Below are 13,517 nucleotides of genomic sequence, written 5' to 3'. Positions count from 1 at the left end.
CTGAACACTTGAACTGGACCGACCACCTGTATTGACTTGCCACCCCTTAAAGGGATACTTCGGGATTTTGGCAATTATTTAATTGCTGAACACTTGAACTGGACTGACCACCTGTATTGACTTGCCACCCCTTAAAGGGATACTTCGGGATTTTGGCAATTATTTAATTGCTGAACACTTGAACTGGACTGACCACCTGTATTGACTTGCCGCCCCTTAAAGGGATACTTCGGGATTTTGCCATTGAAGCTCTTTATTTAATTCCCCAGAGTCAAATGAACTCATGGATACCCTTTCCATACTGGATACAGAGACAGAAAAATGGTATCCACATATCATCTGACTCTGGGGAAGTAGATAAAGTGCCTCATTGGCAAAATCCCAAAGTATCCCTTTATGGGGCGGCAAGTCCATGCAGGTGGTCAGTCCAGTTCAAGTGTTCAGCGGTCTGATGGCTTGTAGATAGAAACTGTCTCTGAGATTGTTGGTATCGGACCTCATGCTCCGATACTGTCTGCCAGACGGTAAGGGAGTTCATGGCTGGGGTGTGTGGGGTCCTTGATGGTGCTGCGTGCCTTCCTCAGGCACCGTACACTACTCACTGGAGGGCCTTGCGGAAGTCGGATGTTTACATACACCTTAGCCAAATACATTTAAACTCCGTTTTTCACAATTCCTGACATTTAATCTGAGTAAAAATTCACTGTCTTAGGTCAGTTAGGATCACCACTTTATTTTAAGAATGTGAAATGTCAGAATAATAGTAGAGAGAATGATTTATTTCAGCTTTTATTTCTTTCATCACATTCCCAGTGGGTCAGAAGTTTACATACACTCAATTAGTATTTGGTAGCATTGCCTTTAAATTGTTTAACTTGGGTCAAACGTTTCAGGTAGCCTTCCACAAGCTTCTCACAATAAGTTGGGTGAATTTTGACCCATTCCTCCTGACAGAGCTGGTGTAATTGAGTCAGGTTTCTAGGCCTCCTTGCTCGCACACGCTTTTTCAGTTCTGCCCACACATTTTCTATGGGATTGAGGTCAAGGCTTTGTGATGGCCACTCCAATACGTTGACTTTGTTGTCCTTAAGCCATTTTGCCACAACTTTGGAAGTATGGTTTGGGTCATTGTCCAGTTGGAAGACCCATTTTCGACCGAGCTTTAACTTCCTGACTGATGTCTTGAGATGTTCCTTCAATATATCCCCATCATTTCCCCTCCTCAGGATGCCATGTATTTTGTGAAGTGCACCAGTCCCTCCTGCAGCAAAGCACCCCCACAACATGATGCTGCCACCCCTGTGCTTCACGGTTGGGATGGTGTTCTTCGGCTTGCAAGCCTCCCCCTTTTTCATCCAAACATAATGATGGTCATTATGGCCAAACAGTTCTATTTTTGTTTCATCAGGCCAGAGGACATTTCTCCAAAAAGTACAATCTTTGTCCCCATGTGCAGTTGCAAACCGTAGTCTGGCTTTTTATGACGGTTTTTAGAGCAGCGGCTTCTTCCTTGCTGAGCGGCCTTTCAGGTTATGTCGATATAGGACTCGTTTTACTGTGGATATAGATACTTTTGTACCTGTTTCCTCCAGCATCTTCACAAGGTCATTTGCTGTTGTTCTGGGATTGATTTGCACTTTTCGCACCAAAGTACATTCATCTCTAGGAGACAGAATGCGTCTCCTTCCTGAGCGGTATGACGGCTGTGTGGTCCCATGGTGTTTATACTTGCGTACTATTGTTTGTACAAATGAACGTGGTACCGTCAGGTGTTTGGAAATTGCACCCAAGGATAAACAAGATTTTTTTTTTTCTGAGGGTTTGGCTGATTTCTTTTGATTTTCCCATGTTGTCATGCATGCACAAAGTAGATGTCCTAACTGACTTGCCAAAACTTTAGTTTGTTAACAAGACATTTGTGGAGTGGCTGAAAAACGAGTTTTAATGACTCCAACCTGTAAACTTCCGACTTCAACTGCATATACCCAGTTTTTTTCAGTGGGCATTGCCTATACTCACTTCTTAATTTGTTTTGTTTTGTATCAAAGTAGTGTAGTGGAGGTATTTGACTTATTAATTACGTAATACAATAGATAAATCATGCACAAAGTAGCCGACACAATCGGAAAGCACGTGAAATATATTCACATGCGTGCAGCACACAGCCTAGTGTCGGTGTTCATATTTCATAAGAACATATGTTCTGAAATACTGGACATTTTGAACTCTAATGGTGACGATTTGACAAAATTACTGTCATGGTTCTGGTCTCTGTCTTGACTCGGCCTCAAACCTCTCGTCCCCCTCCCGGTCTTGACTCGGTCACGCCTCCGGTCTTGGTCTTGAATCGGTCTCTGTTAGTTTATAGTAGATAAACCTATCAATAGGAGGTGTATCTTAAACTCAGTGGTGTAAAGTACTTAAGTAAAAATACTTTAAAGTACTACTTAAGTAGTTTTTTTGGTATCTGTACTTTACATTTATTTTTTACTTCACTACATTCCTAAAGAAAATAATATATATATTTTTCCTGACACCCAAAAGTATTTGTTACATTTTGAATGCTTAACAGGACAGGAAAATGGTCCAATTCACGCACTTATCAAGAGAACATCCCTGGTCATCCCTACTGCCTCTGATCTGGTGGACTCACTAAACAGAGAACATCCCTGGTCATCCCTACTGCCTCTGATCTGGTGGACTCACTAAACAGAGAACATCCCTGGTCATCCCTAATGCCTCTGATCTGGTGGACTCACTAAACACAAATGCTTTGTTTGTAAATTATGTCTGACTGTTGAAGTGTGCCCCTGACTATCGGTATATTAAAAAAACAAGAAAATTGTGGAATCTAGTTTGCCATATATATGGAATTTAAACTTTTACTTTTACTTTTGATACTTAAGTATATTTAAAATCAAATTTTCCTCAAGTAGTATTTTACTGGGTGACTTTCATTTTTACTTGAGTTATTTTCTGTTAAGGTATCTTTAACTTTTGCTCAAGTATGACAATTGGGTACTTTTTCCACCACTGCTAAAACTGTTGTCTATATATGGTCATGTAGAGGAGGAATGGAGAGGCCCCTCACAGTCCAAATGAAGTGGGGTTGTTTCCCCGCTGACTGGACACAGATGTCTGTCATGTTGGCTGACTGTCTTACCGGCTGTCTGTCAGGCTGACTGCTTTATAGGCCTTGCTGACCCGGAACCTGGCTGGCTGGCCGCCTGCTTAGCAGGTGTCTGTTCCAAAACAGTTTCATGGTGTGGTTGGAGTCAACCTGGGTCATGTCTGAGTCTATTTACAAGCCTATGCCTTGTGACTGTGGCCTGTGAGTTACGGGCCAGGAAGTGGGACTGAAGCCGCCACACGGAATGTCTTAGTCTGTTTAAAGACAGAGTTACAGGCCTGTCACTGTGACTGGGCTGGAGACGCAGTGTTGCGCACATTACTAAACCCATTACCCATACATAGTACATTACCAAAACACAGTATCAAGCATAACGTTAGTCTACTGTACTTACAACCTGATTTACAAGCCTGCCACCAGACAACACATTGCCAAACAGCACATTACCAATTCACATTACATTACCAAAACACATTATCAAGCATAACGTTAGTCTACTGTACTTACAACCTGATTTACAAGCCTGCCACCAGACAACACATTGCCAAACAGCACATTACCAATTCACATTACATTACCAAAACACATTATCAAACACCTTACTAAACACTTGACCGAATACTTTTTTTATCAGGAGCAACTGTGAACAATAGCCATGTCAGACATGAATAACATCTAATTGGCCAATCTTATTGTTCACTGATAGCTCAGGGATACAATCTTATAATACACATTACCACACTACGCATACAGGCCATTATTAGTAGACTTTTAGGCCTGTTCATGTTCAGTGATGGGCTTTTCTCTGAGTGCTACATTGTTATTATCAGCATTAGGGGGCTGTTTGGTTTAGGAGACCAAAATAGCTGCTTTATAACAACCAGCTAAGTGGTGCAACTATATTCAGTTCGTGTCCTAAATGGCACCCGTTTTTTATTTTTATAGGTCCTGGTCAAAAGTAGTGCACTTTAAAGAGAATAGGGTGCCAGCCCTGGTCAAAGTAGTGCACTTTAAAGAGAATAGGGTGCCAGCCCTGGTCAAAGTAGTGCACTTTAATGGGAATAGGGTGCCATCCCTGGTCAAAGTAGTGCACTTTAAAGAGAATAGGGTGCCAGCCCTGGTCAAAAGTAGTGCACTTTAATGGGAATAGGGTCCCATTTGGAATGCATTCATAATCCTAAAATGGGTTGGAGTCATCGAGCAACATCAACACACAAGGACTTGTAAGGAATTATCAGACAGACAGTAGATAATGGTTTATTTATGTTATGTGGGAGCCGTAGGAGTTGTGTAGATTATTGCATGATTGCGTCACCCATAGCAACCTATTGCCTATATAGTGCATTACTTTTTACCAGAGCCCTATAGCCCCTGGTCAAAAGTAGTGCACTATTATAGGGAATAGGTTGCCATTGGCGACGCACACCATATGTATCACACCACTTAACTTAGTAACTAGGATATTCATTCAGAGGGATTGCAGAGTGACACCCACTAGGTTGTACACAATAGGTCTCTTTCATAGCTGCCCCCATCTCCCTTTCTTCCTCTGTTTCTCTCTCTTTGTTACTCTGTTGCTCCCTCTCCCCCATTTGTCTTGTGGTCTGCTTGGTCTTCTTTGTTTTCTCAACCGTGTGTTTGTCTTTGGTGTATGTTATCACATCGTATACGGCCAGTTTGTTTGCTTTGCTGTAGAAAAGTGTCAATATTTTCATAGCTTAGTAGTTTTTGTAAACCACGTATAGTATCTATTTTATCGTGCATCGAACAGCTGGCCAGCGTACTGTGAGATTTGATTCTGGGTTCTGAGAATACATATTTATCAATGAGATTTCTACTTCATTGTCAGCAGTAATAGTATTATATGCTGGTATGTTAAGCAGTCTTTAGAATGAATGGAGGATTCTGTTTTATTTATGCAGCCCCAGAGCATATATTCTACCACCCTAACATATTGTAGAGAGCAGATGTGTGTGTGTGTGTGTGTGTGTGTGTGTGTGTGTGTGTGTGTGTGTGTGCCTGTGTGTGTGTGTGTGTGTGTGTGCGTGTGTGTGTGTGTGTGTGTTTGTCTGGGGTTGCCATGACATAACAGACAGGATAATTATGATAATTGACCCCAGTGACCTTTGCTGACCCCAGATTGTCTGACCTGACTCTGGTAAACACAATAGATGCACCAGGGGAGAGTCCAGAATGAATATCTCTATGGGGAGAGCTGCTGGTTCAGTGGAGAGAAAATGGGGAGGTAATGAGACAGATGGCCAGACAGGCACAGACGACAAGCAGTGACACAGGGCGGTGCTCTGATTATACACAATGACATTATGACAGATGCAGTCAGACGGTTACCAACGGAAACGACACACACACACAATCACGTTGTAAGAGAGTTAGATGCAGAGATAATGTCAAGAGACCTAGACAGACCTAAGGACACATCCACTAACACCCAAGAGTCCCAGACATATAAAGACACTCACACATAAAGCCAGTCAGACTGTGACGCAGCAGAGAGTCTAGGAGAGGAGCGGAGATGCAGTGGGGCAGTCCCAATTTGAAGATGTTGTCTTGATGCTGAGAGAGAGAGAGAGAGAGAGAGAGAGAGAGAGAAAGAGAGAGAGAGAAACTGCATTACAATTAGATTATTTACAATGAAATGGTGGTTCTATGTGTTATGTCTCCCTCAGTGCCAAGGGTTACTACATCAGGTGTCGGTGTGGAAATGCAACATTTTTGTGGTTGATGCTCTTGTTCAGATTGTTGTTCCTTCTAAACTTCAAGATTTCGTTTTGAAAACATCTCATGACGTTTCTGGTCATTTAGGGGTTAGTTAAACCTATGATCGTATTTTGTGACATTTTTAATGGCCTCGTTTAAAGAAAGACATTTCCACTTACATCAAAACATGCCGCGTTTGTCAGCTGACTGGGAAGCCTAATCAGATGTTAAGGCCAGACCAGCTACAACCTATTCCTGTTACAGGCCAGTCATTTGAGCATGTGATTATTGATTGTGTTGGACCCTTACCTCGTTCTAAAGCTGGTAGCACCTACATGTTAACTGTGATGTGTCAGGCTACGAGATCCTGCAGCCGATCCACTTCACAACATTACCACTAAGTCTGTTGTGAAGGCTTTGTCACAGGTCATCTACCTTTTTTGGAATAATTAAGATGATTCCGAGCGATCAGGGTTCCAACTTCACTTCGCACATATTTGCACAGGTCTTGTGATAATTGCGTGTTAATTGCGTACTGCACTGAATTAGAACGTGACTGGGAAGAGGGGTTACCGTGGTTGCTGTTCGCTGTTAAAGAAGTATCACAAGTGAGCACTGGGTTCAGTCCTAATGACCTTGTTTTTGGTCATACTGTGTGTGGGCCCCTTGCTCTATTAAAGGGGGATTGGAAGGTGGTTGAGCCTCGCACAAATTTGTTGTCATATGTTAGTGGTTTCCTACATAGGTTGTATGGAGCTTGTGAAATGGCTAAAGAAAAACTAGCATCCTCTCAGGTGAGAATGGAGCAAGGAGACCCTTGCCTTAATCTGGGCGTTGCAGCATTTTGAGGTACAATGGGGCAAAAAAGTATTTAGTCAGCCACCAATTGTGCAAGTTCTCCCACTTAAAAAGATGAGAGAGGCCTGTAATTTTCATCATAGGTACACTTCAACTATGACGGACAAAATGAGAAAAAAAATCCAGAAAATCACATTGTAGGATTTTTTATGAATTTATTTGCAAATTATGATGGAAAATAAGTATTTGATCAATAACAAAAGTTTATCTCAATACTTTGTTATATACCCTTTGTTGGCAATGACAGAGGTCAAACGTTTTCTGTAAGTCTTCACAAGGTTTTCACACACTGTTGCTGGTATTTAGGTCCATTCCTCCATGCAGATCTCCTCTAGAGCAGTGATGTTTTGGGGCTGTTGCTGGGCAACACGGACTTTCAACTCCCTCCAAAGATTTTCTATGGGATTGAGATCTGGAGACTGGCTAGGCCACTCCAGGACCTTGAAATGCTTCTTACGAAGCCACTCCTTCGTTGCCCGGGCGGTGTGTTTGGGATCATTGTCATGCTAAAAGACCCAGCCACGTTTCATCTTCAATGCCCTTGCTGATGGAAGGGGGTTTTCACTCAAAATCTCACGATACATGGCCCCATTCATTCTTTCCTTTACACGGATCAGTCGTCCTGGTCCCTTTGCAGAAAAACTGCCCCAAAACATGTTTCCACCCCCATGCTTCACAGTAGGTATGGTGTTCTTTGGATGCAACTCAGCATTCTTTGTCCTCCAAACACGACGAGTTGAGTTTTTACCAAAAAGTTATATTTTGGTTTCATCTGACCATATGACATTCTCCTAATCTTCTTCTGGATCATCCAAATGCTCTCTAGCAAACTTCAGACGGGCCTGGACATGTACTGGCTTAAGCAGGGGGACACGGCTGGCACTGCAGGATTTGAGTCCCTGGCGGCGTAGTGTGTTACTGATGGTAGGCTTTGTTACTTTGGTCCCAGCTCTCTGCAGGGTATTCACTAGGTCCTCCCGTGTGGTTCTGGGATTTTTGCTCACCGTTCTTGTGATAATTTTGACCCCACGGGGTGAGATCTTGCGTGGAGCCCCAGATCGAGGGAGATTATCAGTGGTCTTGTATGTCTTCCATTTCCTAATAATTGTTCACACAGTTGATTTCTTCAAACCAAGCTGCTTACCTATTGCAGATTCAGTCTTCCCAGCCTGGTGCAGGTCTACAATTTTGCTTCTGGTGTCCTTTGACAGCTCTTTGGTCTTGGCCATAGTGGAGTTTGGAGTGTGACTGTTTGAGGTTGTGGACAGGTGTCTTTTATACTGATAACAAGTTCAAACAGGTGCCATTAATACAGGTAACAAGTGGAGGACAGAGGAGCCTCTTAAATAAGAAGTTACAGGTCTGCGAGAGCCAGAAATCTTGCTTGTTTGTAGGTGACCAAATACTTATTTTCCACCATAATTTGCAAATAAATTCATTAAAAATCCTACAATGTGATTTTCTGGATTTTTCTTCTCATTTTGTCTGTCATAGTTGAATTGTACCTATGATGAAAATTACAGGCCTTTCTCATATTTTTAAGTGGGAGAACTTGCACAACTGGTGGCTGACTAAATACTTTTTTGCCCCACTGTATATGTGGGGTCGGGTTACGCCCCCTCACTCTCCCTGCCTACTTCTCTGTGTTTGTGCGGTGGAGTGGGGTGGGGTGGGGAGTTACGCCCCCCTCACTCTCCCTGCCTACTTCTCTGTGTTTGTGCGGTGAGGTGGGGTGGAGTGGGGTGGGGAGTTACGCCCCCTCACTCTCCCTGCCTACTTCTCTGTGTTTGTGCGGTGAGGTGGGGAGTTACGCCCCCCCCCCACTCTCCCTGCCTACTTCTCTGTGTTTGTGCTTTTATTTTCAGATTGGGAACGGGTGGAGCTGATTGGGGTGTTAAGGTGACAAGTTGCACCTGGGTTTGGGATTAACTAGGAGATAAAAGTTCCTGGTTCACAGCCCTGGCTCTCTCTCTCTCTCCACAAGCATAATTTTGTTTTGTGATCTGGTTGATTATGGATTTTTGATTAGGTGCACCCTTCAACACTTACACACATTTTACCTTCATCCATTCATCTCCATTACACCCCTCACATGCGTTCCTTCACACTTCAAAGTTTAGTTTTCCTTTGTAGTTTTATACTTTGTTAGTTATTTAATACATATTTTTGTTACTCCTTAACTGCCAACGTTTCACCATCTAAGAGCCAGGTTGTAACATCTGTAGCTCAGTTGATAGAGCTTGGCACTTACAATAGCAGGATAGTGGATTCGATTCCTGAGACCACCCATATGTAAAATGTATGCATGCCATGACTATTAAGTCAGTTTGGATAAAAAACATGATATTAAATGTCTGCAGTGGTAGCTCCTCTCCCTGCAGACAAGGACTTATCAACACAGAGCCTATACAAATGGAAAGCAACATATTATCAATGCTATTTCTGGGATGTCTGTTCTGTTGTCACTTCTATGGCAAGGTGGTAGTTATCATGAACCAGACAGGTGCTAGTTAGAGGATGGTAGTCATCATGAACCAGACAGGTGCTAGTTAGAGGATGGTAGTCATCATGAACCTGACAGGTGCTAGTTAGAGGATGGTAGTCATCATGAACCAGACAGGTGCTAGTTAGAGGATGGTAGTCATCATGAACCAGACAGGTGCTAGTTAGAGGATGGTAGTTATCATGAACCTGACAGGTGCTAGTTAGAGGATGGTAGTTATCATGAACCAGACAGGTGCTAGTTAGAGGATGGTAGTTATCATGAACCTGACAGGTGCTAGTTAGAGGATGGTAGTCATCATGAACCAGACAGGTGCTAGTTAGAGGATGGTAGTTATCATGAACCAGACAGGTGCTAGTTAGAGGATGGTAGTTATCATGAACCAGACAGGTGCTAGTTAGAGGATGGTAGTTATCATGAACCAGACAGGTGCTAGTTAGAGGATGGTAGTCATCATGAACCTGACAGGTGCTAGTTAGAGGATGGTAGTTATCATGAACCAGACAGGTGCTAGTTAGAGGATGGTAGTTATCATGAACCTGACAGGTGCTAGTTAGAGGATGGTAGTTATCATGAACCAGACAGGTGCTAGTTAGAGGATGGTAGTTATCATGAACCAGACAGGTGCTAGTTAGAGGATGGTAGTCATCATGAACCTGACAGGTGCTAGTTAGAGGATGGTAGTTATCATGAACCAGACAGGTGCTAGTTAGAGGATGGTAGTTATCATGAACCTGACAGGTGCTAGTTAGAGGATGGTAGTTATCATGAACCAGACAGGTGCTAGTTAGAGGATGGTAGTTATCATGAACCAGACAGGTGCTAGTTAGAGGATGGTAGTTTTTTTGTAGTTTCTTGCTTTGTTTTGCAATATGGCCATCATGCCTGGTCACCACTTGTTGCAATTGTCACGTCTGCTGTTTCCCCGCCTCAGGTCATGACCTTTGGTTGTTGTCCTATTCAGTCTAAAGCGTGATGTTGAATGATGCCTAAGAGACCACAAGTGACAAGGTCAACTGAGGTCAATGACCACAAAAACCCACAATGCTTTATTTGTTCTTTTTACGGTGACAATTGTTATGACAGCTGCCATTTGTGAAATGGCTAAGGGGCCCATATTCTTCAACATTAATTTATTGATATCATACATAAATGTGTCCTGTCATCCAATCGTACATAAATGTGTCCTGTCATCCAATCGTACATAAATGTGTCCTGTCATCCAATCGTACATAAATGTGTCCTGTCATCCAATCGTACATAAATGTGTCCTGTCATCCAATCGTACATAAATGTGTCCTGTCATCCATTCGTACATAAATGTGTCCTGTCATCCAATCATTCAGCAGTTCCTAATAGTATGAAAGCATGTGGAATGGTTCTTACTTAGTTTTGTTTTCTTTACCCTGTAATAGAGATGTGTTTGAGTCTGTCATTTCTCCTGGGTTGAAATTAATATGTATCGCATAGCATATTTTATGTGCTGTATGTTTTCTAACAGTGTACCGGCATCACAATTTCTCATCAAGTAGCTGAATATATCCAAAGTGTGTATTTGCCAGAAGCCAACAGAGGAGCCAGTCAGTAGTCTGCTGTGTGTGTATGTGCTGTGTGCTGTGTGTGTGCTGTGTGTGTCTGTTTCCACCATGAGTGTGGCTGTCTGCATGTGTGTGCGCGCGCATGCATGTGTGTGCATGTATACTTCTGCATGTGTGTGTGTGTGTGTGTGTGTGTGTGTGTGTGCTGTGTGTGTCTGTTTCCACCATGAGTGTGGCTGTCTGCATGTGTGTGTGCGCGCATGTGTGTGCATGTATACTTCTGTGTGTGTGTGTGTGTGTGTGTGTGTGTGTGTGTGTGTGTGTGTGTGTGTGTGTGTGTATGTGTGTGTATTCCCCAATGATATACTGCCAGTGAATGGATTTCTGCAGCATCCACCATACTGGGCCTAATAGCAGTGTGGCAGATGCAGCTGAATGAGTTGTACAGGCTGAGGTGGGGTGTTGGCTCTCCACTGATGCAGAGGAAACTACGTTCTGCTACCGCCATCTAGTGGTCGTAGGTGTGAAATTAAATTAAACATGGTTGCTTGGTAGTGTAAAGAGACCTGGCTGATAGGTATAGTTCTCCAGTATTAGATCTGTTGTTGACAGTACTGTTTCCTAATGGGTATAGTTCTCCTGTATTAGATATGTTGTTGACAGTACTGTTTCCTGATAGGTATAGTTATCCTGTATTAGATCTGTTGTTGACAGTACTGTTTCCTAATGGGTATAGTTCTCCTGTATTAGATATGTTGTTGACAGTACTGTTTCCTGATAGGTATAGTTCTCCTGTATTAGATATGTTGTTGACAGTACTGTTTCCTAATGGGTATAGTTCTCCTGTATTAGATCTGTTGTTGACAGTACTGTTTCCTGATAGGTGTAGTTCTCCTGTATTAGATCTGTTGTTGACAGTACTGTTTCCTAATGGGTATAGTTCTCCTGTATTAGATCTGTTGTTGACAGTACTGTTTCCTGATAGGTGTAGTTCTCCTGTATTAGATCTGTTGTTGACAGTACTGTTTCCTGATAGGTGTAGTTCTCCTGTATTAGATCTGTTGTTGACAGTACTGTTTCCTGATAGGTATAGTTATCCTGTATTAGATCTGTTGTTGACAGTACTGTTTCCTGATAGGTGTAGTTCTCCTGTATTAGATCTGTTGTTGACAGTACTGTTTCCTGATAGGTATAGTTCTCCTGTATTAGATCTGTTGTTGACAGTACTGTTTCCTAATGGGTATAGTTCTCCTGTATTAGATATGTTGTTGACAGTACTGTTTCCTGATAGGTGTAGTTCTCCTGTATTAGATCTGTTGTTGACAGTACTGTTTCCTGATAGGTGTAGTTCTCCTGTATTAGATCTGTTGTTGACAGTACTGTTTCCTGATAGGTATAGTTATCCTGTATTAGATCTGTTGTTGACAGTACTGTTTCCTGATAGGTGTAGTTCTCCTGTATTAGATCTGTTGTTGACAGTACTGTTTCCTGACAGGTATAGTTCTCCTGTATTAGATCTGTTGTTGACAGTACTGTTTCCTGACAGGTATAGTTCTCCTGTATTAGATCTGTTGTTGACAGCACTGTTTCCTGATTGGTATAGTTCTCCTGTATTGGCTCTGTTGTTGACAGTCCTGTTTCCTGAAGCATGCTCCATGTAAACTCAGGTTTAGTATATGCATCGTCACCTGAAAGCATTCTTCTTGTCACAGGTTTCAGGTTCAGTGTATGGTGATGGTGAAATGTGTAAAAGTGTGATCCTATGCCACTTTAAAACAGACCGAAGTACTTTAAACCTATTGTTTGTTTTTGTACAATATTAGGAGTGTAGCATTGAACGCTGTCTAGGCTGTGGGTATGTTCTTACTGATGAAGACCTTTGGGGTCGAAATATTGTCCTGCTGGAGCATTCAACAGTGTGCAGGTATCGATCTTTGTAACTTGATCTCACAACCAAGTGCTCTCACTGATGTCTACTTATGTCTAACCTGCGTTGTGTGTATTCCTGTGTGTCTACAGGACCGTAAGCTGACCAAGGCGGAGCAGCAGCGTTTTAAGGAGGAGGCAGAGATGCTGAAGGGGCTCCAACATCCTAACATTGTCCGTTTCTATGACTCCTGGGAGTCAGTGCTGCGAGGGAAGAAGTGCATCGTCCTGGTCACCGAACTCATGACCTCGGGGACACTCAAAACGTGGGTAGAAGACAAACACACACAGACAGACCGACATATGTAGCAGTATAACTTTTGACTGTCCCCTCACCCATACCCGGGCGCGAACCAGGGACCCTCTGCACACATCAACAACAGTCACCCACGAAGCATCGTTACCCATCGCTCTACAAAAGCCGCGGCCCTTGCAGAGCAAGGGGAACTACTACTTCAAGGTCTCAGAGCAAGTGACGTCACCGATTGAAACGCTATTTAGCGCGCCGTTACACACACACATGTACACCACTGCTCAGTGTCAAATAGGGTTGCACCAAAGAGATGACGGCTCACTCTAGCTTCCTGTAAATTGGAACCAGTGAGTTGGCTAATCTGAGCATTCATGAGGATGTTCTCTCTGTAGAAATAAGGTCTCACTTTAAATAAAGTATTTCTCATGAAGTTTAATGAAGCCTCTATAAGCCTTATATAGATGCATCACAAATCACTTCTAACCAAATGTGACCTACCGCCTCGCCTCGCTGTAGCAAAATTTTTTACAATGGATATAATTAGAGACTCAGAGATAAAACATCATACACTGCAGTTGAGGAACAATGGGA

General features: G+C 42.8%; 1 protein-coding gene across 1 annotated transcript in view; it reads left to right on the top strand.

Annotated features, from left to right (window-relative positions):
* Window positions 1–13,517, top strand: part of LOC110532715 — an 86,045-nt gene that overhangs the window by 35,216 nt on the left and 37,312 nt on the right. The window contains exon 3 of the mRNA XM_036988767.1: window positions 12,767–12,939. Coding sequence (XP_036844662.1) covers window positions 12,767–12,939 — 173 coding nt within the window. The remainder of the gene's footprint in view (window positions 1–12,766; window positions 12,940–13,517) is intronic.

Source organism: Oncorhynchus mykiss, chromosome 9 (genome assembly GCF_013265735.2).
Source record: "Oncorhynchus mykiss isolate Arlee chromosome 9, USDA_OmykA_1.1, whole genome shotgun sequence".
Taxonomy (NCBI): Eukaryota; Metazoa; Chordata; class Actinopteri; order Salmoniformes; family Salmonidae; genus Oncorhynchus; species Oncorhynchus mykiss.
This window is presented reverse-complemented; position numbering and strand designations above follow the sequence as displayed.